A 25,322-nucleotide genomic window follows, 5' to 3' on the forward strand; every position below is an offset into this window, starting at 1 on the left:
TCGCTCCGGCATGGACGCCCCGTGTGACCCTGCGCGAGTCCCTCCACTTCTGAAGCAATGACCCTATGGCCCATCAGTTCGTGACCCCTGCGCGCATAGGTACCCCCGGGGTGTGCGGGTGTAACACTGACCACGCCGGGGATCGGGCACCAAGGAACCCAAGGGGCACATTCTGGGACGGAGGGATAGGTCCCGGCTAGGAGTCAGGCCATGGTTCGGGCAGGCGGGTGGCGGAGCGGGGCAGGGAGGAGCGGGGCCGGGAGCTGCGGCGGCTCGGCTCCCACGGGGCAGCCCCAATTACTGAGACATTTATAGCCAAGATGTAGGCCGGCTCTGGCGCTAACCTTGGCCCGAGCGGCACAATGCCAGGTTCCATTCTATTTCCCATCTGCACCACGTTGGCACCACTGGTGATCCCACCGGTGTAACACTGTCAGATTTCTTCGTCCTTCCCGGTCCTCTTGTCTTTATAAAAAGGTGGTGCGTCTCCAAGGGTCCCTGCACCCCCGGGTGCCCTCCATCATCACCCAAGCTTGCCGCCCTGCTCTTCAAAGCACCGAGTTTAAGCGTTGTCCATCTCCACGACCTCCCAAACCAAAGGTTCACTTGGAGTCTCAGATGCTCTCGAATTGGTACCTCAGGGCCTTCCGAGAGATAGCCCGATGACCCCTCCCTCCCTCCCTCCAGTAAACCTCCCTCTTCATAAAGCCTTTTTCTACCTATTTTCCTGCCTTTCTCACTCCACTCTCTGGTCACAAAGCATCAAGGTTCGTACTGGTCCCTTCTTCCCCAAGGTCGGCTGGGGGGCTTCTTTACAGTCACACAGAAAAGTATTTCCCGCTTTTGTCTGTCAAACGCACCATTTTCAAACGTGGGTTTAACTAGGAAAAGTACGACCGGACTCTCTTTTCTTAGAGAAGGTGGAGACTGCAGAGCTTCACAGCCTGGCTTAGAGCGATCAGGGAGTTCACCAGGCAGCGTTTGTAAGAAGCAAAGAACACGGTTGTTTACAATCTGGCCTGGGGTCTGGGCCCTCTGCCCCAGCTGCACAAAAACCCTACCCTTAGAAGTTCTCACTACGTTTGGATAAAATGCCAAAGAAACTAGAAAAAGAGCATCTGGCCTCGCTCCGGCCAAGCCGCCGGCTAAAAGCGGCCAAGCCACAGTGAGCTTCCTGGTGCGTACTAGGCCCAGAGAGCCAAAGGGGACCTAACCTAGAACGGCAACCAAAGTCTGGTCTGGGTTCAGGGGATAAGAAGCTAGTCCACTCCACAGAAATTTGTTATATTTTAATAAGAACATGGAAACCCCAGCCAGCCCTTCACAAAATGAAAATACAGAAAATGAAATTAAAAGTATTCTACAGTAAATGACTTTTATTTTTTAAAAAATGAAGTAACTGTGAACATATAAACAAGCCTGCAGGGGGCACTACAGTACAGCTGAAAAGAAGGTAGATACACTTCCCGATGTACTTATCATGGGACAATGAAATCCATCACTTTCAAATGCTGACATTGAAATCTGAATAAAACTCCACTGAGCTGTAAAGTTTCGTTGGAAATATTTCTGGACAAAAACCTGATGTTGGAAATTAAATTTTCTTTGTATTCTGAGTCCCAAGGGAACGCTGGTAACAGGCGGAATGGCTCCCGGAGTCACCAGTGCAGGGACACACACACCACAGCTCACAGACATGACACAAGTTCATTCTTGGTTGACTGTTCCCTCTCTGTAGAGACTGCTGGGATGGGAGGAGGAGAAAGGAAAGAAACCCTAAAAAGCCAATTCTTTTGAGCTCTGCTTTGGCTCATTTTGTGCTATCATGGACATTTAACTCCTAAAAACCATTTCTCTTCAAAGATTTTACTGAAAGGAAGACTAAATGTAATGTGCCTTTCCTCATAATCCAGGAAAACAGTTGTGGTATTTCAAAAATTCTAAAAATATCTACTTTCATGAAATAGTAACTGTTTCACTACAAACCTAGTTTTTCACTAAATACACAATTCTCCTATTCCTGGAGCCTCCTGGGAAAAGCAGTGGGTTCTCCCTGGGTTCTGCAAGTCTACGGTGTACAAGGGAGGGAGTATGGGGACAGCTTCACCCCTCTTCCTCAGGCTGGGTCACACAAAAGGTCACACGCAGAGATATGCTGTCAGGCTTCTATGGGTCACGCTTCGGCAAATGCCACCTACTGTACCTGCTATCAGATCCCCCCACCTCCAAACATATTCCCAACTAACTAGGTATGAGGAAAGAAAAGGAAAAAAAAGGAGAAAAAAGTGCCCACATTCTTGGTTTTGACTCTCTAATCACAAGAATATGCAGGAAAACCCAGTGGTGTTTAGGTGATCTGGATTCCCAAAAGGCCGCAGGATGGGGGATGTGGCACCCTCGGCTTGAAGTCTGGAATTGTGTGTGTAACAGTGCGACTTTCCCGTTTCAACCATCAGTGTTTGAGGCAGCGTAGAAAACAGTGGCTGGAGAGTTTGTAATACTGACCGCACTGGCTCCCAGTGAGGGGGTCCCTGCTCCAGCAGAGACCCTTGCCCGTTCCCTGTAAGTACTGTGAGTGAAAGGCCTGCTTCACAAGGGTTTGGAAACTAGCCACAACTAAGACCTCGCCAGTTTGGATTCATGAGCCTTCAGTGTGCCAACAGCATCCTTCACTGCGTGGTAAATGATATTCTTCACCTAGGAGATCAAAAGGACAGAGTCAGTCCCTGCCTATCCCTGTGAAGACTAATGAGTGCCGTGCTCCAACTGTAACAGCATCTTGTTAGTCGTTCCACATACCACCGAGATACCTTTCAAATTCCAGCCCTCCTGCGGCCCCCCCAACTGAAACATTATCAAGAATATCTAAAGGGACATTCCAGAACGAGATCCCAGCATCAGAATGAACTCTCTTAAAACACGGAGCTGAAGGTGACTTCATTTCCAAACAAATAAGATACCTCCACCTGATGGTGAACTTTGGTGGTGACCGAGCCACAGGCAAGTGAAGCCAGTCTGGTAGGCAGGGGAAGAGCTTCTAGTCCAGAGCTATTTTACTTCCTTATTCTTTATTATTTGTATGTGAGAAAAGCTAGATGCACTTGTAGGTACCACAATTCTGACCTTTTAATTTCAGATTTTAAGGAGGGCATGAAGGATAAAAGAAATTCAGTTGGGTAGTTTCCCAGTCATGTCTGACTCTTTAAGACAACATGTGGGGTTTTCTTGGCAAAGATACTAGAGTGGTTTGCCATTTCTCCAGCTCATTTTACAAATGAGGAAACTGAGGCAAACAGGGTTAAGTGACTTGCCCAGGGTCAGACAGCTAGTGTCTGAAGCTGGACTTGAACTCAGATCCTTCTGATCCCAGGCCCAGGGCTCCCAATGTGCTGCCTAGATGCCTCGAGAAATATGGCAACACAAACCAAATCAATGCCGAACCCAATGCCGGGCAAGGAAGTTGGAGCTCTAAAGGGAGAAGCAGGAACTCTGTGCCTGAGGATCCATTTTCTGATGGATCTCTTGGATGGCCACACTTCAAGAGCCACCTGAATGATGACACTGAGATTAACCATGGCTTTTTTTTCATAGTCAGGGCTTGGAGGATTTTATACCTAAAAAAAAAAATCTGTTTTCAAGGAGGCCCATTTTCCACAAGGCAAGATCCCTCCCACTCCATCTGGTAAAATGCTCTTTCCATTTGGTTGGTGCAGCTAGATTTCAGACAGTTATTAGCACCAAGAATGCCTCCTAAGGTAGAGTGAAGGCTAACTATACCCGAAAAGATACTAGGCTGAAAAAGTAAGTGTACTCTCTAAAAACAAAGTCTTGGAGCAATGTGGTTTCGACAGATCTAGGACAACAACTTTCCAAAGTCCAGAGTCTCCCCTGGAACATTCCTCTATGGGTTCTCCCAGAAAATGGGAAGTGCGTCTGTGTGGACTCATAATCACCTGCAGTTTGTCCTCATGATTTGTGTGGGTGTTGGACAGATGTCTGAACTCCTGGGTCAAGCGGAAACAGTGCTTTACGTGTTCAGGAGATACAAAATCTTCTGCCACTTTTATGCAACTGTACAGATTATGAACCTGAGAAAAGTACGGGGAAAGTAACAGGCATTGAAACACACAGCGAGAAATGGAATGTTCTAACATTAGCCACTTCACCTCTTGCCTTACCACGCAAGAAACAGAGTGGTGACTTCTTTATACTGGAACAGTACAAGCAGCAGTGGGTGAAACTGGTTTCTAGAGAGAATACAGCTGCTACAGAGTGTCCGTTGAGTTAGAGATATTACAGAGCTCAACCTCTTAGATTTTCAATGGTCAAAGGACAGTGTGGTTTCAACTACCTCAAATTCCATGTTTTCCTGCCTAGAAAACATTACACCTACTTGGTGAGGGGCTCCTGCAGGTATAAAGACAGCATCGCCCAGAAACTGCACAATCGCCCAGCCTTGAACGCCGTACTCCTCATAGAGACGTTTACGAAGGGTCTGGTCCAGGTACCAGCTTTGGTCATGGATTGGGTCATGATCTGGAGGATTTTCTTGACCTTGCTCTTCTCCGACCTAATGCCAGACAACAAAGAAAAACGTGGATGGGCCATAAAGTGGCAGAAATCACATCCTACAGAGCCACCTGACATTCTGAAGCAGCGTTTAAGACAATCCTGGGCTAAAAAGTACTCTGCCACATCTTGTGGGCAGGAATTTAGGTCAAGTGGACATTTAATACAAGGCACAAAGAAGCAACCTCTGCCTAGAACATAAGCATTTTAAAGTATGTATATGTTGCAGCAGTCAGGGGACAGAGCCAACAATACAAATGTCAAGACATTAGGTTCACAAAAAGATTAATATCCTGAGAAATCCTAGGTGAGCGGCAGGGCTAATCCAGGCCATGTTCCAAAGGCTCAGTTCAGCGTTTTCTGTGAATGTGAAAAGGGGCTGGCAGACACCTCCCCACCTTTCGGAGAAGTTCCCGGATCTTCTCAGCATCTTTAGCTGCATAGATATGCCATAATGCTCCAGGCTTCTCATTCCCTTCATGAATCCGCTGTTTCGTCACCTCATCGGCATCCCCCTCATCGATAGTCTTCAGCACCTCTGAAAGGGCAAACAGAAATCGTAAAGAGATTTCCGCCAGCCGGACCCAGTCAGTTGTTTGCCACAGACTAAAAAAAGTGAAGCCCACTGACTGCAAAATCACAAGTTCAATTTCTTTCTGGAGAACTTTAGAAGATAAATCAGAAGATCAGAGGACCACAATGCCAAGCAGTCCATCACCAAGCCTTTAGGGAGAACAAGTCAAACCTCCCACTGACAGACCCTTTCTCTCTTCTTAAGGAAGACAGTTCCGACCCCCTGCCCCTCCCCCCACTGGGAAGGTGTTCTGGTGCCTGCCACTGCTTTCATCTAGTCTCAAGTCTGTATCCTGACGCGGTGGCGCTGGAGGGGGTGCACTCGATAATCTATACATTCTCAGGGATTTAAAACAAGGGAAGGGATATCAGAGGTTTCCTATCATTAATAACTTGATAATGATAGCTAATTATGATAACAACAGTTACCGCATGTAGGGTTCACTATGCGCCACACACTGTACAATCATGATGTCATTTGGTCCTTCCCACAGCCCTCGGAGTTAAGTCCTCTTACCACCCCCATTTTACAGACGAGGAAACTGAGGCACAGAGATGTTGAGCGACTCGCCCAGGGGACTAAAGCTGGACTGGAACTCCAGACTTCCTGCTTGCAGGCCTAGTGCCCTCTCTACTGGGCCACCAATCAGCCCCTACTTGCTACAACCTTGAAGCAACGTAGGACAGTATGTCAATGAATGTGTCTTGGGGATGTTACCTTCATCGTGAGCTCCCTCCCCAATGGGGATCCCAACGTACACCATCACATTAACTGCATCAGACACATCTAAGTGCAAGTTTGTTGTACCAACTCTTCTGTCTTCGGCAGTGATTAAACCTGAAGGTAAAAGAAAATCAGGATGAAGAGCCGATACTCTAAGTAATCCAGACAAATTCTTTGCCAAGAACATGTGTTAGGATGGCTTCATATGGGTAATGAGGTTCTGTTTGAAGATTGTTTCCAAGGAAATTATTGTCTTGCAAACTTTTCCAGTCCGTTTCAGCAATTACGCCTAACCAGGTTAACACAGTGGACAGACAGCACTAACACAGTAAGTGCTCCAAACCAATTCTTTGCCTAAACCACCAGCTTCCACCAAAACAAAACAAATCATACCAAAAAAAAAACAACAAACCTCCTACCACGCTTTTCCCATCTAACGCTAAGAAGATAATAAGGTTGGGCTCAGTGACATCTACAAAGACCTCCCTCCCTCCCCCTGTGACGTCCATTACTAGGATTCCCTGACACGCTGGGTATCTTGCCATCCAAACTTCTTCATACAATTGAGTCATATTTCTTTAACAATAACAACTCACATTTATATAGTGTTTTCCAACTTAAAAACCAAATAGGTGTTTTACGTATGACAATTTCAATTTTACAGATAAGAAAATATTGTCTTTTGAATTTAATATATATGAAATTCTAAAAGGGTACTTTCCACCTGCCGGGGGAACAAATATAAGTTCATGCATCGCTATGAAAAAAATAAAAAAACAAAACCAAACCCTGTCAGTAATATCCAGATTACTGCCATAAATAAAAAGTCACTTGCTACACTGGCTCCTGGCCAGACATGCTTCCTGGCTCCTCACTGCCCACAAGTCATTCTTTAGCTGTTAATGACAGGAGTCGGAGAGGGCATCCCTGGGTCTATCCCCTCATACCATAGGCATTGTACATCTTGGGACCCAAATCAGGCCGTACAAAATAGCTGGGCAGTCTAGAAGCCAAATTCAGCCTTCCATCTCGCTTGGTGTACTCTGGTAGAGGGAGGTTCTCCATAAGATCCTCAAACCTAAAGAAGAGCAAGAGAGAGGAGAGGACATACTGTGCTACAGAAGAAAAGCCCACTAAGTTAAAGTCCCGCTGACTTACTTTAATACTTCAAGGAGCTAGGATCTCACAGGTGGGGACATTTGCTCAAACAAAACCGATGGGAAGTCGAATTCATACCCTAGTAGCCAGTGTTCTGGTGATGTTCAAAACTTAATCCCTTATAACTATTTCTCTCATGACAGACCCCTAGCTTGGTTTAGTTTGCTAACCTTGTAGGCATCATGTCTCGGAAATCCTCCCCCGGAGGCCAGTCTTTGAGCTTCAGTACCATTGGTTGCCCATCTTCTGACCTCAGCCGTTCTGTGAGAGACAAAGTAGTCATTTACTAGTCCTGGCTCACTAAACTATGATGGGAAATCTCCTGATGCTCAACCTCAGAGAAGACTAGCTTTTTTATTTTCAGTTCTGTCCCCCATAGTAGACTAGATATATAACTTTTCCCCTGCCCACAGCTTCAGAGATCAATACACATCTGGCTAAAAGGGGCTCCACTGTTTGCCAGTGACAACAAAACTTGCTGGACCACAAACTGAGGGCTAAGAATTTATTCCATTGGATGAGCTTCTGTTGCGGCTAGTCCCAAGGACAAGATTTTCCCACCATGCTTCAGTGACCTCTGTGGCTGTTTCTACAGGGGCATGCTGTGCTGAAGAGCAATACTGGGAAGACAGAGAGCTGGCTTTCTTCCCAGGCTGCACTTAGTGGATATGACCTCAAAGCCACTTACTGCATATGATTTCGAAACCATCCCAGAAGTCACGCACTTTCACATCAGAAATGATAGCGCAGTTCCTACAATTCACTAGGTCCACATCCTGGTCTCCAAATTCTTGACTAAATGCTTCTGGCTTCCAAAGTTCAGATTTGAGCTTCTTATGCACCCCAGAAACAAGGACGGGCTGTGGAAAAGAAATACCTTGATCAGCAGGGTCATGGAAAACACTGTGAACCCCTGGGGCTGAGGAGGAACAGGAATGAGGATCCTTGGTAACATTTCTTCCTCCTCCTCCTGAGTTCTTTAGCTTGACATCTCTATTGTGTGATCGGAGGCTTCGAGGCACTGCCTCCACTCTATTATCACCTTTTCCTCCACCCCACGGGTCCAATCAGATAAATCGCTTCTGTTGCTCTGGATACCTACTGCTATACCAAAGAAAGGTGGGAGGCCAAACGCCAACCCAATCAACTTCTGGCAACATTCCCTATTTGTAAAGGGTAACTCCAGAAGTCCCACACCCTTTCCCTGCTTTATGCATCTGAAACACGTATAAATAAATGACTGTTTTAACATATACTTGGTATAGCCAAGAAATATTTCCCTGGTAAAGTGTCATACTCTGCACCTCCCCTCTTCCCACATGCTTTCTTTTCCAAAGACAATATCCAAGCCAGATCACTAATTTCACAAAAATTTCCACGGTCTTTTCCAGAACTCAAGAGTGTCACAGAGCTTGTAGTAATCAAAGTTTCTCCAAAAGCAATACTACCTACAAGAATCTGGTTGTTTTATCACTGGCTCCCTCTCCCTCCACCTTTTCTCAATCCCACTAGTATTTCCCTGAGATATGGTAAACAGACTGGATATTCTCTGGAATAGCAGCCAGGCCCAAACCACAACCAGCTGGCCACGTTTTCCGTGGGCCCAAGGCTCACACTGACCTGGCCTTGCTTCCAACACTCCCGAAAGATCTTCCAGTTGTTTTTGTTGCTGGGGTCATGGAGACACAGGAGCCTCCCATCACAGAGCCATGAGTGGGAGGTATGTGGGTCCAGCACATTCAGTCCCATCACCATCTCCTTCACCTCTTTTTGGGTGTCGGTGAGGTTACTGGCCCGTTTTGCAGCATCAGAAGTTTTTTTATTTTCTACCACTGAGGCAATGATGTGGTCAAGGAAGTTGGGAAGACTGGCCTTGTTCTTCACCCCCTGAGAGACAGAAGCCCAACATCTATATTTAGTTTCACAATCATAAGCAAAAGAGATAGTCAAAGGACTCAAACTAACACAGAAAAACAGTCACTGACCCAGCTAGCCTTATTCTATGTAGGTTCTTAAAACATCCCTTTATCGAATGGGGGGAGTATTAAGAAGCATTGGATGTTTTCTACTCATCTCATCATTCTACCTTTCCCCCAGAGGCACAGTCAGTCTATAAAAGACCCAAGAAGTCATTTTGAGAGTTAAGAGAATATAATGGTAATAAACCTGTGTATGTATGTGTTGTAGACATTAGAGAAGCCATCAAAAACACCTCTATCTTGAGCCTAATTCTCCTTTAGAAACAGCTTCCCTATCCAGTCAAAAGACTATCCGATAGCCCAAGTCAGACTCATCGACTCCTGCTTTACCCTTTTTGCAGTGCTACATAATTTTACTATTGAGAAGGGAGTGTTCCATCCTGCTCTATTCTTCCCTAGCAAAATCAATGAGATAATGCCTCGCTGCATTTTAGACATTATTCAACAGAATCTGGCACTTTCACAAAGCTTCAACAGCACAGAAGGAGCCTGTCAGTATGGCTTTCAGTCTAGAGACCTACACAAAAATGGTCCTTTCACGGAATCCAAGGGTTATTGGGGTGTCTGAATGCACTGAAGGATATGAAGGATTCAAAGAAATATGGCAGGACTTGTATGAACTGATGCAGAGGAAGAAAGCAGATCTAAAAGAACGCTATGTCCGATGAATATAACGACGTCAGTGCAAACAGCACTAAAAGACAAAAGAATTAAGGTGACTACAACAGCCAGGTTGATTCCAGATGCCTGACATGAGAGCATGCTGCTTTCTTTTCTGTTCAAGAAGTGGTGAACACTGCAATGCTAAATCTGAAAACAAACAAAAATAAAAAACCAGATTCAATGGCTGACATCATGGAGAGGATACCCACCGCTGAAGACGCAGAGAAGACTGGAGGGAAAGGTATGCTGGTGTCCAAGGAGGCCTGGGGAAGCTTTCCGGGTCCAGAATGTAGGAGGTCTCGAAGGCTAGAGCCTTCTGTTTTGTTGTTTGAGGCAGCAGGACCCAGCAGCAGGCTATTAAAGAGCTTTGGAGTTAATGGAGAAACCTTTGCTGTAGAGTTGAATGAATCCAGCCCAAAGGGAGAATGAGACTCCTTATTGAGTACTGATCTCAGGGATCCAGCTTCTGTAAGAAAAGAATCGTAAGAAGGAGGTAAGCGAAGGCAACATAATGAAAGAAACAGAGGGAAAGTGAATTTCTGAAATGTTATGACACAGAGTGACGACAGAGTGACAATGGGAGAAGCAGACAAGAATAAGGGCTTTTCAATCTACCACCTGTCAGGGAGGGAAAGATTATACTGTACGTTTAAGGGACAACCACCAGTGAGCACAGGCAGTGCCGTTTTATCGCTGTTCTCTCTTCCATCTCACTTCCTGTTTTTCCCATTTCCTTTTTTTCTCTCTCTTTTCACCCCAATCTCTTTGCATTCGCTGCTGGGTCACTCATCTCTCATTTTACATTTTTCCCTAGGCCTCTGCCCTCCTCCTTGTGCCATGACATCTTCCTGGAGAGAAGTTAGACAAGACTACATTGTTCTGTATGACCAGGCACACGCAATTCAATTCCTGCACTCAACTGACGCTTTCGGGCAAATGCGCCATGACCTTTGCTCCTCACCTTTGGATTGAATCTGATTCACCTACCTTTTGTTTCTTCCTTTGCTTTCTGTGTGGCTAAGTCTGCCAGCCAGTGCAGAGCAGAGGAGGGAGGTGTTGTTTCGGGGCAGAGTGGCCTGCCGGTCTTTGTCTCACTACTGCTACTTGATGCGTCTGTTTTCAGTGCCTCCTCACCCCTGCTGTCCACAGTGTCAGGTTTGGGTATAAGGTCAGACTCTGGTGTCGTCAGCCCTGTTGTACCTCCTCCACTGGAGAAGGGAGTTTCACTTCCAGAAGAGGAAGCACTGGGATTTATACTGGGAAGCTGAAACATATATAGTCATCAACTGTATTTAAAACAAAGTACTTGGGAAAGAAAAACAGGTGAATTGCACACAGTAACACAGAAGGGTACCTAAAATAGTGTAGCTAGTATACCACAATTGTTTTAGACTAATTTAAAAATGCACTGCATTTTTCATATCATCTGTCCTAATAATTCAACCCTAGTCAAAATGTAAACATTTCTGTGGACAACTTCATGCCCTACTTTCTTTCTACCTACCTACTCTTCCCCCCTGCATTTTCAATTCCTATGCTTTCATTACTGGCTGTATTCTTCATCCTGAAAGGATTCTGAGATAAAATTAATCAACTTTAGGATTTTTTTAACTTTGATCACACCAGGATTGCTGGGAATAGAGTGTGCAGTAAGACAATTCCAAACAAATGAATCAGTCTCTGTCACCAGGCTTGAAGATGATGATGCCACAGACGGTGTATGTTTTGCTTGTGTACGGCTGAACGGACTAATGGAGTTTAAATATCTTTTCTACACTGTGAACATACAAAGACTTGGACTCTAAGTCAAAGGTGTTTTAATACTCCACCTGTATCAAAACTGAGCACAAATGAAGGGAGGGAAACCAGGAAGTCACTGGGAAATCTCTAAAGCATTTGCTGGCTCCTGGTAGATGAGCTGGAACAACTTTTGGGTCTGTTTCTAGATGAGTCTCCGATAACCTCAGGGGGAGGTATGGGGACAAGAGGGGCCAAGTTAGGTTACCTCAGACATAGCCTCAACAAACAATTATATTCCATAGTTGCTTTGGAACGCATATAACTTGTTCTTTGTCCATTTTTTTTATAGAGGACCAGTGACATCATGGGTGACATCCTGACTTACTCATGAACTGGATTTAAGTGAGGCAGGGTGGCACAAAGTCATCAGCCTCACTCTCTCTCCCTAAGACAATGGCCCAGGATGCGGTGGATGACCTTGGAACCTTTGGTGCCTGACCAAGCTCTGGGCACTCCACAGCGCCTGCCTCAACTGACATAGTCTAGAGTTAATCTCTAAGCAGCTTCCTCCCTTGCTTACCTGTGAAATCCCATTCGTGACAGCAGGTCTCAACACAGATTTATTCTGACGACTAATGCAAGGGCAGTTGGCTTTAATACCCCACTTGCCCCGGGCTGCATGTACCATATCTCCAATGTTGTAAAGAGCTGAAAAGAAAACAAAGTATAATTTGCCTGGAAAACATTTGAAAGATAGGGCAGGGAGGGGAACTTTAGGGAATTCTCCATGGGCTAGTGATCTTTAGACAAAGGACAGATGTCGAGCTGAAAATTTTAGAAAATTAATTACTGACTCAGCTAGAGTATTACTATTCCAAAATTTGACAAGTATTTAGGGTGCACTGAGATCATCGTCTAAATGGCATCTAAGTTCTGAAGCGAAAGGAAATGCAGGTAGTAGTCCTCTGGATTCACTTTCATTTATAGCACGTACATTTTAAAATATAAGCTTAGACATACAGATCTGATAGAGGAAACTCCCAAATTAAACTTCTCTCATGACCCTTCATATGACACAATGAAAGTACTACATTTTCAGTTACATTTTTCCTAAACAAGCAAGGATGGACTTCCAAGTTTCAAAAAATCAGCACAATGCATTAACCTATATTACATTGCTTGCTGTCTTGGGGATGGGGGAGAGAAGGGAAGGTGGGAGAAAAATTTGGAACTCAAAATCTTACAAAGATGAATGCTGAAAACTATCTTTATGTGTAACTGGAAAGCAAATACTATTATGTACAAAAAATAATCAGTACAGAAGGCTTAAGGCCGGTGTCATTATTAAGGTTCTATGCCCATTTTTTTAAACTCAAATTTTTTAAGATTTGTGTATCTACCCAAAGGACCTGAGCCATCCCCCTCACCAAGCAGAGTGCAGTCTAGGACTTACCTGTGCCAGGGATGATTTGTGTGGGCATAAGATTCTCCGGTTCATGTGACTGCCCCTTTGCACACTTCAACCAAGAGAAAACCTCTTCATCACCAATCTCCTCTGTCTCTGAAATGGGAAGAGCCTTTATTTATTTTTTCTTTGGGTATGTTTCCTACCATGGACCTATGATATCCCAAGTCATTACTTATTCCCTTAAGATTTTCAGAGTTTCTCTAAAAAGAATGTATCCACATGTCTGTGCAACCAGGCAATACTGAAGAAACCAGGGAAGCAGGTGTGAAGACCAAGAATGTCTGTGCTGAGGCAACCAAGAATGAAAAGCATAGGAAGGACACGTTTTTTGGTTTTGGTAAAGGTTTTCCCAATAGGTGAAAACTGGTAAAAAATTATTCTAGAAAGAATGCTGGCTATGGAGTGGATACAAGTTTCATCCCAGGTTGTCCACATACCACCACTATGACCTCAGACAAGTCTCCTCCTCATTCTCTGAGATGGTTTCCCTCATGTCTAAAACGAAAGGGTTAGCACGAATGGTTTGTAAGGTCCCTCTGGGGTCTGATTCTATGATCCTGTGATGTGAATAAGCTGGTGAGTTTAGCTAATGTCCCCCCAATCCTTAGCCCTGAAACCTCGACTCATTTCACCCCTTGAACAGATTCCAGCAGAATTTCCCTGGGTTCTCTTTTGAACAAGATAGGGAAAAAACCACTTACCACTGCGTGGACGACTCTTCCTAAGTCGGTAACAGTCCAGACAGACCCCAAATCCACATTTTCGACAAACCCAATGGATGTTGAAGAGGGTTGTTTCACATACGTCGCACATTTCTCTGACACCACGTACTGCTCGTTTCCATGCCACTTTTTCTGGAGAAGATCAAGAGGAAAGTAATTTATAGTTGCTAACCCAATAAACAGCAGCGACTCTTCAGACCTATCTATCTAGTGTTTTCAGGGTAAAAACTCCACCAATCCATAAAATTAGTATCCTGGGAGACACAAAAGGTACACTAAGTTTGAAAAAATGCTTCTAAACAGATTGTATAAAAAAAAATCTGCAAAAGAATAGGTTTCAAATGTTTATGATCATGCCAAGATAAAAGAATAAAGGGGTATAAAGGCACTGGAACTTTTGAGGACTGATAATCAAGAAGCCTTTCTTCAATGAGGCAAGGAGAGGTCATAGTGTTGTTCCAAAGTAAACTTTACGTTGCTCTGAAAATAAGATGTGGCATCTTGCGCACACGACCACATAACAAATTCCCAAGTTCCACTCAGAATGGAAGAATCACAAGTCGACTGATATGCCTTGGTACTAAGGAGCGCTTTAAATAAGGAAAAACAACAGAACACCATCTTCTTGTTCAAATAAAACAAAACGTAGAGAGTAAAATTAGTTTATTAGCATCCAAATTGGGGGGAGAGAATGCACTGGGTCTATCAATCTCCAGAGGCCTTAAAACAAAATTTTTGAATTTAGTTTAGCTCCTCAGTTAGAAAGACTGCTATAAGAAGTCTTAGCAATAAAGGGGACAATTTTCCTACAGTCTAATAGTGATTATTTCAGTCCAAAAGAGGGAAGGAAACAAAATATAACTCCATTTAAGTAAAAGAAACAGGCAGTATGAACTACAGAAAGGCAAGACTTACGGTGTGGCTCTACCATCATCATGGCCTCCTTTTCTGACATAACAAGCTGGCAAAACTGGTCCCCGACATTGGCCAGTATATATTTTGAGGTCTCCAGATCTATTCCTTCTGCAAGGGAGGAAGAGGGAATCCACAGGTTCATGGCTTCTGGGTCACTTTGCTGTGGACTTAAAAACCCTTCTACACGGAGGATGCCTTTCCGAGTGAAGATAAGCCTGTAAAGGAACAAAGCCTGGTCAAAAGCACGGCGGCCACGCAAATCAGCTCATGCATGCAATTCCAGGGTCTGAAATCAGTTCGGGCTTAAAGAAATAAGGCTGAGGGCAAGTGAAAATTCTCACTGAATTTGAAAATTTGACCTAAAGCACTGGTCCTATCCCTTAGGCTGCTGATGCTCCCCACTCTGACATGCATTATCTCTGAAAATGAGAAAGGCTAGGAACAATTTTTAGGGTTCTTGAGCTTTTTATAAATGACTGCAAGAACTTCTACGAGCTCCTTTATTTAAAACAATGTTCCCTTTGAGTGCTTCAACTCCTCTGTTTTCTCTGTAACAAAGGCAACAGGGTAATGGGAAAATGGAGGAGATAAGCAGCTTCTCTACTGTTTCTTGAGCGGTGGTGAAGTTATGTATCTAAGAGGAATGGCTATCATTTGGTAAAGGCATGGGATCTTTCCAAGGCCTAGTGTCAGTTCTCTGTGGTTCAGTGGCATATTTACATGTGCTGAATATACCCCACAGCCTTCCTTTCTCAATCACAAGTCAAGTTACTCTGGAGATTGGAAAAAGGACGAAGGCACAGCAGCAGACCAGGAATATGGGACAGACTCATTCTCCTTAACTTAACAATGCTAATGGGGAAACTAAACTGAGCCGGAGGCTGAAGGCTAAAGCTCACAAACGTTACGGCTTCAATCCTCCAAAGGTAAGCTTATAACAATGCAACAGCTAAGTTATGCCTGGGTGATGCAGTACCATGACAGAATTGAAGTGCCAAAGATATTCATTATCCCATTTTAATAGGCCTGCGTTAAAAACTGAGAATACTCCAGAGTTCAAGAGAATCTACCTTTTGAACTCTTACAACTGTCACTACCACAGAGAAAGAACCAAAGGCACCCAAACCTAATGGGAGGGGGCTGGACCCATGATTTCATTTGGCACAACAAACCAGCGCAGACTGGCACCTGCACTAACCTCTAACTGAAATTTCGCATTTCTTCCAATTAGGAGGAGGCTGCAAGCGCCACCAGACTGTCAAAGGTGTCCACAACCCAAAAAAGCCATAGCTCTGAAGGGACACACCCCAGTTGAGAGGAGGATTCCTCCACCCTCTGCCCGTCATTCGATCACAGAATCTCGGCTGATCCATTTTACTGGAACTTCCAGTTTACAGAATTAAATAACTTTTTGGAGATGTTTACACCGAGATCCGAGATTCAGGGGCAGCTAATTTCTTCACCGGGCAATATGCTGTGATAGAAAGAACGGTGAACCATCTCGGCATCAGGTTTTGGCTCTTACTGGCACATACTCGTGGTATGAGCTTGGCCAAGTACCCTCCTCATAAGCCTTAATTTCCTTATCTGTAAAACCGTACTACTTGCAATCTCTCTGTACAGCACTGTTTACAAGATCAAACTGAAAGAGTGCTCAGTAAACTTTAACGTGTAGGCAGGGGAGAAGCAGGACAGGTTGTTTGTGTTGACAATCTCAGGAACTGAGAATAGTAGGTAGAGCCTTTTGGGGGTGGGGGAAGTGCGCGTGTGTGTTGGGGGAAGGTATCCAGACAAAAATGGACGATTCTTGGCACCTCCGGAAGTGAAAGAATCGGCAGGCCACAGTGGAATCATCCTGTTCTTGCTCCTTAAACTTTCGGTATCGCTCCAGGCGGCACTCCCGGCACTTATGCAGGTGAGGGGCTACATTAATGCAGGATCCATCTTGGAGGAAAGGCTCTCCTGACTGTTTGAGCTTTCTCACCTTGCTCATGTCTTTTAGCACAGACTGGCCAACTGTGGTGGGAGAGAGAGAGGGAAAATAAACAAAAAACATCAACACTAGCCAAAATAGCCTGAAACAAGAGCTAGGATTTGACTGGCAACTACGCTATTCTCAAAGGACTTCACTCAATTTTCTCTTTGCCAAGACAGCTACTAGTTCTCATAGTCCCTCACCCGGCTTATTGCTGACTTTTTACTACTCACTTAGTCTTACTGAAAAAGCTTAACTTACCTGTCTGCTTTCTTTCCAATTTGCTCACTCAGAGGTAAAGGAGAGAGAAAGGACACAGCAGCTAGAAACTGAGGGCAGCAGACAGTTTGGGAAAGGGGTTATCCTGGCTAATTCTGTACCATATTGGCTGTTCCACCCCAACGATGGGATGAATGCAAGAGACCAGGGACTCCAAGAGACTGCTTGCACTTGCCACTTACCTTAGGCATCTAAGTAAGAGCTTGTGCTAGCTGATCCCGATCAATCCATGCTATCAATGTTTTAAACCTCATGAACTTCAAAAGAATACTTTCCCCCCATTAATAACGTGTATTCTTCCCAGGTGAACCGTCCCTCTTCACTTTGTGTCGTTAAAAAAACAACTTTATGCCATTCTCGATCAGAACTACAGATCACAAGAATGTTTTCTTTCCAGGGCCAAGGGTCCTAATGCCTTGAACAAGGAAGCAGAGATGAGGGGTGGTTTAATTCTCTTCATGTCTACTTACAAAGGACTAACTTGAAAGCTGGCTCTCTACCCACTATTTGACCTTGCCTTTTACCCAAGTCGGAATGATGTGAAAGTACTCAGACACTAAGTCGATAACCTTACCACTGTGATTAAAGGCCCCAGCATAACGTGCAAACTGTATGTACAGCTAATATCCCTTTCACGTGGAGAATGGTAACCGACTAGTCTCCACCTTTGCTAAAGATAAAACAAGGGAAGGTGGGCTCAATCTGAAGCAAGAATGCTGGAAGATGAAGAAACACTTCCTGATTCAAAAAAAAAATCACTGAAACAGCATTTATAAGGACTATTGGCAAGAAAGACTGCAGGATTTCCTTTTCTGGATGTTAAGAACAGGAGAGACAAATCATTAACTGTTATGGCTTAGATGAGATCTCACCCCGAGACAAAGGAATGACCTAGATTACAGACCATTCCCCTCAGATTCTCTGTGCTACCAGGGCATAAAGCTCTGAATCAAGGATCCTTATAACTGAAGGAATGTGCCAGGGCACAGAAAATCAATCCTGTGTATACCCTGGTAGCTCAGCTTGGCTCAGCACCATCACCTTTCAGAGGGGCTGTTCTCGGTCGGCCTTTAGGGGCCTGCTTCCCTCTTCCTTTCCCCAATAACAGTTCAGCGTTTCGCTCGGGGCCCAGCTTTCCCATTAGGTGCTCCGGGATTCCCTTCAACCCAGCCTTGGCTTGCAGCTGCTCCTCAGAGTCACTCAGGTCTGACAGGTCACTATTGGTGCTGGAATCTGAGTCCTGTTTAGATGTCATGCTCCGCTCGTCCAGTGAGAACCTTTTTACGGCTTCAAACGGAGCTTTGTTCTCCTGTAAAAACTCTGTCGAGGAGAGAAAGCCAGTTGGGTGCCTGCCAAAGACATTAGTGAAGGTTTTCAGAAGGGGATTGTCCTGTTGCCCAGGCCCGACCGATGGCTTTTCCTCCGTTGGGCTGGAGGAGAGGGTGGGCATCTCAATAGGTTGTGAAAGAGTGCTGGTGGGTGAACTAGAGCGGCCATTTCCCATGGCAGAGAGGCTTGGGACACTAGGAGGCACAGCTGAGCTGGGTGCACTGGAGGCTAGCTTGGAAGAATCAGTTGTGATGAAGAGAGATTTCTTCTTTGCTAAGGATGCTGAATCTGCAGAGACCAGAGACTCTGGCCAGCCAGAAGCTGCCTTGAGTGCTCCAGTGGAGCCACCTGCTGTCTGAGATGTAAAACTGCTGAAAGGACTGAGATCAGCTTTCTCTACAAATGCCAGGAAAGGGTTGGATGGCTCTTCACGGGACAACTTAGGGGGCTGCAAAAATAGATTTTCATGATTCTCTGGGACTCGGGTATTCAAGAGGCTCCTGGGGAAGGCTGGAGTGAGGGTAGGCATGGACTCCGCAGGCATCTTCCGGTCCAGAGCACTGCCAGCCTTCGTATCTGCTGCCAGGGTGTGTTTGCCTTTACAAAGCCCAGAGCTCAGGCTCTCTAAACTCTGTCTGAATGAGTCCCGACCAGAGGACTCATCCGACAAACTTTCTGAAATAGCTGTGAAGTAGTTACTTGAGGGCAAAGTCTGTGACATGCACTGAAAAAACAAGTTCTTTGAGAGATCAGAATCTTTCTGGGTTTCTGCAGCAGAATTGGAGGCAAAAGAAAACCCCAAAGGCTTGCTCTCTGTAGCCAAGACCCCATTGGACTGGGCTCTAACACTTCCAAAAGCCAAAGACTGGGATGAACTTGAGAGAGATGCTCCAAATCCAGAAGAAGCCAAGAGGGAGTTTCTGGAATTCTGAAACAGGAGGGAACCATTATTTAGTGACTTTTTAAAGAGTTGTTTATTATAACCCACCCAAACCTTAGTTTCTTTCTCAGGCCTGGGAGATAGTACCATTCATATTTTTCATCAGTGAATCCCATGATTCAAATACTCTCTTACTCTCCATCACCACAACTCCATAGAGGAGCAGCCACAGTATGTTGGTCACATGAGGCACCAAATAAAAGTGTAGGGATGTTAGCCAACTGCCAAAGATGAGGCAAGATGGGAATAATCAATGTTAGAGGAGATACAGAAAAACAGAGATGCCGATGCTTTGTTGGTACAGCTGTGAAGTAGTCCAACCATTCTGGAAAGCAACGTGGGGTTATTCCAAGGAAGTGACTAAAATGGATGTAAAGTTTTATCCAGAGATCCTGCGTACACCTGAAGAAGTTCAATGGCAAAAAGGAGCCATCCACACCAAAATATTTATAGTAACACTTACCATAAAAAAACTGGAAACAAAGTAGATGCCCACCAACCAGGGAATGATTAAACAAGTTGTGGCACATAAATATAATGGAATGTTGCTGACCTTTAAGAAATTTAAATACATCTATTCTCCCCCATCAAAATGTAATCTCCTTGAGGGGAGGGGCTGTTTCTGCTTTCCTTTTATGTCCACAATGCTTAGCATAGTGCCTGGTTATTGACTGAAAATGCTGAATACGGAGAAGTGTAGGAAGACTGAGATGAACAATACAGAGCAAAGGAAAACAACACGCACGCCAAATATTAAGAACAAGACAATTTAAAATGAAAGGCAAAAAATTATAATGACATAAGCTTGTCCCTAAAGATGAAGCAGGAGAAATTCTCCTTCCCACCTCACTCCTCCTGGCTTCTTTACAGAAGTTAGGGTCCACAGGCATAGAACACTGCATATAAGCATCAGGTTTCTGATGTGTTGATCAATTTTCCTGAAATAATTTTCCCCTCTTTTTTATTTATAGAGTCATGGCTCTTTGGGTAGGAGACAGGGAAACTGGGAAATACAGATAAAAAAAATAAAATTTTACTAAAAAAAAAAAAAAAAAAGCATATGAATGGTTTATTTAATGAAGTTAACCGGAAGAACATAATTCATTCTGCAGCCTTCCCTCCATCGCTGATGCAGAAAAACATGAAGCTTAAGACTTTTGTGATCCCCTGTATGGTATTCAAAAGTGAGTAATTCTACTATGGAGTCCTTTTGGAAACAGGGTTCTTCCTTACTACTCCCATGTGATTATCAGCTATTAACCTGAAGCATACATATCTAGTAGTCCATGCCATACTAACCCAATGCAATTGTTTTAAGAGACTGCTGGAGAAGAGAAAGTTTACTGTAAACTGCTAAACCGTCCTGGTGGGAGGTGAGCTTAGTTCTGCAAAGAAATTCTGTGCTATGGAAAAGTATTATATTTTATTCATTGGAAGTACAGTGAATGCTCTTTAATCCTAAGCCCGCCCCTATTAGTACATATTGGGACCTCAAGTCCAGAAACACTCTAAATTACATTAGAAGCTGCTTGAGCTATCTCTCATTTATTTTGAAAAAAAAATTGTTTATAGATGTATGACTAATATATACTTAATTTAAAAAGAAAACCAACCACTGGTATCTTGCATATGAAAAAAACAACCCTGTGGTACGAAAAATGTTAATCATGATACGTAAGACATGAGAAAATATATATCGCATCTTTGTGATTTGTGATTTTGCATTTGAAACTATGCCTTACAGGTGAAAAAAGCTAGAAACAAAAAACAGGACCATTTTGGAAATCAGATGACACAGAGAAAGGATTCTTTTTAAAATCACAAAATGTGCTTTATAATTATTTTGATAATCATAGTTAATAATAAAATTTTGTAATGATCCAATCCCAGTAAATGTATTGCTGTTAGCCTGAAAAAAATAATGAAGTCTTAAGGACTTTGGGGAGGGGGTAGGGTATAGGGTTTAGGGGAGATACAAACTCCTCCCAATTTTACAGGGAAACACAGAGTCTCAGTGCTGAAAGGACCCTAAAAGTCCATTTAGTCTAACCTACACCTGGAGAGAAATCTCTATATCATTCCCGACAAGGGGGGAAAGGAAGGGAATAAATATTTATATAGTGCCTACTATGTGCCAGGCGCTGACCTAAGTGCTTTTTACAAATATTATCTTGTTTGACCAATTGGACAGTTGGTCGTAGCATATGATTTAAAGTTGGAAGGGGCCACAAAGGTCATCTATCCCAAACCCCTCATTTTACAGAGGAAGCTGAGGCCTAGAGACATCAAGTGACTTGCCCTTGACCGCAAAGGATCTAGGACTCAAGTTCTGACCCCAAATCTAACACTTCCCACTCCATGCTGCCCTTCTCTTTTCTTTTAATCACCATTTGTTGGTTAATCAGTGATTAATATTAGTGGTTTTCTTAGAGGTCAATCAGGGTTTCTCCTGCTTCACGTCTCAGAGCAGGGGAATAATCCAGGCCAAGGACGTTAGGATTTTTTTGAGGACCACTTATGGTACAGATCAGAGGGCCCATCAGATATGTGCATACAGTCTGTGGATAATTTGCACATTCCACAGCGATCATGCTGGCTATCTCTCCTCAATCACTCCCCAATAATCGCTCCCACTCATTTAATTTTTTTTCTTTTCCCTCTTCCTGTTTGCTGACCCCGCTATACTAAGACTGTCACAGAGGAGAAGCTAAGCCTGTCTCGGGTGCTCCCAGCTCCTCGCTGGTTTACTGATCAGGTTTAGTCGTGCTCTTTGATGCCTACATCACTCAAGTTAAAAAGAACAAGCAGCAGAGGTTTCAAACATTAAAGTTATGCTTTTTAATCGAAATGGAAAAAAGGGCATATAGTTCACAAAGTTTTCTACTTTCCTTCAAGTAATTCCAAATCCGCTCACAGGATGAGTGATGAAAAATCACATTTGGACTTGGTATTTAGGGCATGGAGTTTCCCAGTGGCCAGACGTCCCCATTTTGGAATCTGGCATTATAAAGAAGGCATCATTTCCTGTATTTTAAATTATATTCCCATAGGAGACCCAGGCTGAAATATCAGCAAAATGACAGAAACAGTCCCAGAAATTTCAACAGCCTGACTAGAAAATGTTTTCTAACATATGTTTTTACCTATTCGGCTTCTAAAGAATTTTGTGGTTCTTTGGGCTTAACATGTAAAGCTTGGCCTATTTTTCCTTAACGGCCTATTCGGAGCAACATCACCTTAGGTTAAAATCTACTTTAAATGAGTCCAAACAATGGAATGATTGGAACATGATGGAAGTGACAACATAAAATCCTCGTTTGGGGTTCCCTAGAGAACCCCAACTGGCTCACAGCTGAGAACAGAGAGGCATCACTACACTTGTGCATGTCACCCCCTCAGAAAGAACAATGATCTGTGTAAGATCTTCACTTGGAGTCCCCCTTTCCTCTTCTATTAGACACCTCAACACCAAGAGATTACCAGGGAAGAAGCAAGCCTTCATCCTGATGAATAGTCAGGTGAAATGTATATATTATTTTTAAAAGTTTCTCTCTCTTTTTTTTTTTTTACCATAAACTTGACAAGTATCTGCTAAGATACCTATTATGTTTTTACCTGTATCTCATAATCTTTATATCTTTAAGGATGCAAGATCCCTGAAAGTACGGATCACAACTCTATCTATTAGGTACAGTACTTGGCACACATTTTCTCTTTTAAGTTGTGAGCTAGTAGCCATTAAAAAAAGACACTAGCACACACTACAGTGGTAAACACAACCCCCCCAGCTTTTAAACTGTATGAGAACTCTGCTTATTTTAATCTCGATGAAACTGAATTTACATTTTAGCAACCAAAATTAGATTGAGAATATGTGAGGTGGCTGTTTGTCATGACTAATCCTGTTAATTTTTCCAAAGAAATCACCTGAAATGTGAAAAACTTGGAGAAAGAATTTTTGATGAACCCAATTATGGAAAAATCTCAGCCTTTAGGAAAAATTTATTAGAACATTATGAACTGAAAACAGAGGATGGTAATGGTAGCCTCCACAAAGCTTTGATTATAGTGTTCGCTACTACCAACGCTGTAATTCATTAACCTCACCTTTTACAAGCCTAGTGAAGGCTGCGACTGTTACATGAACCAAAGGGATGATTGGATTTAAAAAGATACCCCACTGGAAATACCTCAGCCCGTCACTGAACCAGGCTGCATAATCTGTTTTTGATTAGAACTGACAAAGTCATTAAACTAGATGCACTGGCCAAGAGAGGGCAATGGCACCTCGTGACGCATTAAACACCCTGTCTACAGTATCTTAGAAATTCTAGTTTCCTATGGCAGTTGGGCTGACTCTAATGTGTGAACCACAGAAGATATCAAAAATGAAGAGCAGCTGTAAAGCGCCTGCCCCAACTTTCAGTTACTCACCTCTCCCTGAGCCTGAGGCCAGCTGACTTTCTGCTTCTCCTGCAGGGTCATTGCTGAAAGGCCAGTGTCAGAGATCCTCACGGTGGTTGGCGTGGAGCTGGTGGGCGTGACCATGGCTGTAGAAACTGCCAGACTCTGAGCACCTAGATCCAGTGATTTTCCAGCCTCCTTGTTTCCTGCTCCACCCACCTCTGTGACCAAAGGTGACTGAGCTGGGGCTGAAGAATATGGAGTGAAAGGTACAGGTATGTCCCCCCCGAGAGGCTCATCCTGAACCACCAGAGTCCTGCCGTTCTCTTTGGTGTATGTGGCAAATCGAATGTTTCGATTGATCTGGGAAACAAATGGAGGCAGCTGCTTGGCCCTTTGATCCAGCCCTGGCTCTCCGCCGGCACTCCCTTTCCAGGGCCCTCGACTTGCCTCACTCCCATCGCTGCCGTTACCGTCCACTTCGCTCCTCTCTCCTTTTAATTTCTTTGTCGCAGGGTCACACCCAGAGTCCGAAGCACTTTTCCTCCTTCGTCCATCTTTCCCCTCTACGCTCTCTCTTTTCTTCTTTCCTTTAGAGGGCTTTACCGCTTTTAATGTGCCTCCCTATAAATGCGAAATTCAGAAAACTTTTATTAAAAAGAAACTTCTGTCTTGTTAAAATCATAAACCATTTAGCTTTTGTTTTCAGAAAGAAATAAAGCAATAAACAAAGAAACAAAGATGTTTAAGTTCTCATTTCAGCTTTAACATATATTTCTTTTTAGTCGGCTATTTTAACCTATTATGGCCCTCCTCTATTCTACTTCCAGCACACCCTTCCCCTTTATAAAAGCCCCACATTGCTCTAACGGTGGCTCATCTGCTGCCATTCCAAAAGACTATCTGTATGGCCCAGGCCGTGTGGGAGACCCCCAAAGCTTCAAAATATACAGGCTCTCACGTCCTAGAATGTTCTAGCATAAAATGACAGTGCTCAATCTAGCCAGGATAAGGGATTTGGGGGCCCTTTAAAGAAAAAAAAATCACTGTGTATCTGTTTCTGACATATAAACAAACAAAAACACTACCATTTGCTCTGACAACATGTCACCAATATGTGTAATAAGTAGAAACAACAATAAACAAGGAAGGTCACTTTATCTTAAAGCTGACCATGTCATCTCCCATGGAAAAAAAATACTATTTTGCGGAGATGTGGCTCGCATACCTACGTGGTTTCTAAAATTTCAAGTGTATGCATTTATTATTCTTATAATTTAGACTACTTGGCTAAATATGCGCTAGGGAGCTTTACTGACAATTTCCCAACTTTCTATTTCACAAGAGAATAGGCTTGAAGAGAGGAAAGCAGTGCAAACTACCAGTTTCCACAGGCAGATCTATTATTACACTTCAGTATTAATGATGTCAGAGCCCAAGAAATTAAGTTAGGTATCGTTGGTGAGGCTAGATGGAAGAGGAACAATTCTGAAGAATATCTTTAAAGGGTGTCCATTATATGTCACAAGGATAAGATCGGGGGTGAAACAAAGATGTCCGTGATCACCCCGTTATTCAGTACGGTACTAGAAATGTTAGCGTTAGCAAGAAGAGAAGAAAAAGAAACCGAAGGAATCGGGATAGGCAAAGAAGGGACTGAGCTGTCACTCTTTGCAGGTGATACGACGGTGGGCTTAGAGAATCCTAGAGAATCAAGTGAAAAACTACTTGAAATAATGAACAACTTTGGCAAAGTTACAGGACATAAAATAAACCCGCATAAATCACCGGCATTCTATGTATTGCTAACAAAGCCCCACAGCAAGAGATAGAAAGAGAAATCCCATTTAAAGTTACTGTAGACACTATAAACTACCTGGGAAG

At 43.7% G+C, this 25,322-nt stretch overlaps 1 protein-coding gene across 1 annotated transcript in view; it reads right to left on the minus strand.

The window, feature by feature from the left end:
* Positions 1–1,349: 1,349 nt before the first annotated feature.
* The window catches only part of KDM3B (lysine demethylase 3B), a 52,883-nt gene continuing 28,910 nt past the window's right edge, over positions 1,350–25,322 (minus strand). The window contains exons 7-24 of the mRNA XM_036749133.1: positions 23,469–24,062; positions 17,807–19,022; positions 16,326–16,527; positions 14,512–14,726; positions 13,576–13,728; positions 12,860–12,967; positions 11,987–12,114; positions 10,654–10,930; positions 9,876–10,132; positions 8,645–8,911; positions 7,713–7,884; positions 7,195–7,285; positions 6,814–6,944; positions 5,861–5,980; positions 4,968–5,107; positions 4,394–4,570; positions 3,954–4,088; positions 1,350–2,697 (exon numbers count right to left, since the gene is read on the minus strand). Of these exons, the coding sequence (XP_036605028.1) occupies positions 2,617–2,697; positions 3,954–4,088; positions 4,394–4,570; positions 4,968–5,107; positions 5,861–5,980; positions 6,814–6,944; positions 7,195–7,285; positions 7,713–7,884; positions 8,645–8,911; positions 9,876–10,132; positions 10,654–10,930; positions 11,987–12,114; positions 12,860–12,967; positions 13,576–13,728; positions 14,512–14,726; positions 16,326–16,527; positions 17,807–19,022; positions 23,469–24,062 (4,464 nt within the window). The 3' untranslated portion in view covers positions 1,350–2,616. The remainder of the gene's footprint in view (positions 2,698–3,953; positions 4,089–4,393; positions 4,571–4,967; positions 5,108–5,860; positions 5,981–6,813; positions 6,945–7,194; positions 7,286–7,712; positions 7,885–8,644; positions 8,912–9,875; positions 10,133–10,653; positions 10,931–11,986; positions 12,115–12,859; positions 12,968–13,575; positions 13,729–14,511; positions 14,727–16,325; positions 16,528–17,806; positions 19,023–23,468; positions 24,063–25,322) is intronic.

The sequence above is a fragment of the Trichosurus vulpecula genome, chromosome 3 (assembly GCF_011100635.1).
Source record: "Trichosurus vulpecula isolate mTriVul1 chromosome 3, mTriVul1.pri, whole genome shotgun sequence".
In the NCBI taxonomy this organism is placed as follows: domain Eukaryota; kingdom Metazoa; phylum Chordata; class Mammalia; order Diprotodontia; family Phalangeridae; genus Trichosurus; species Trichosurus vulpecula.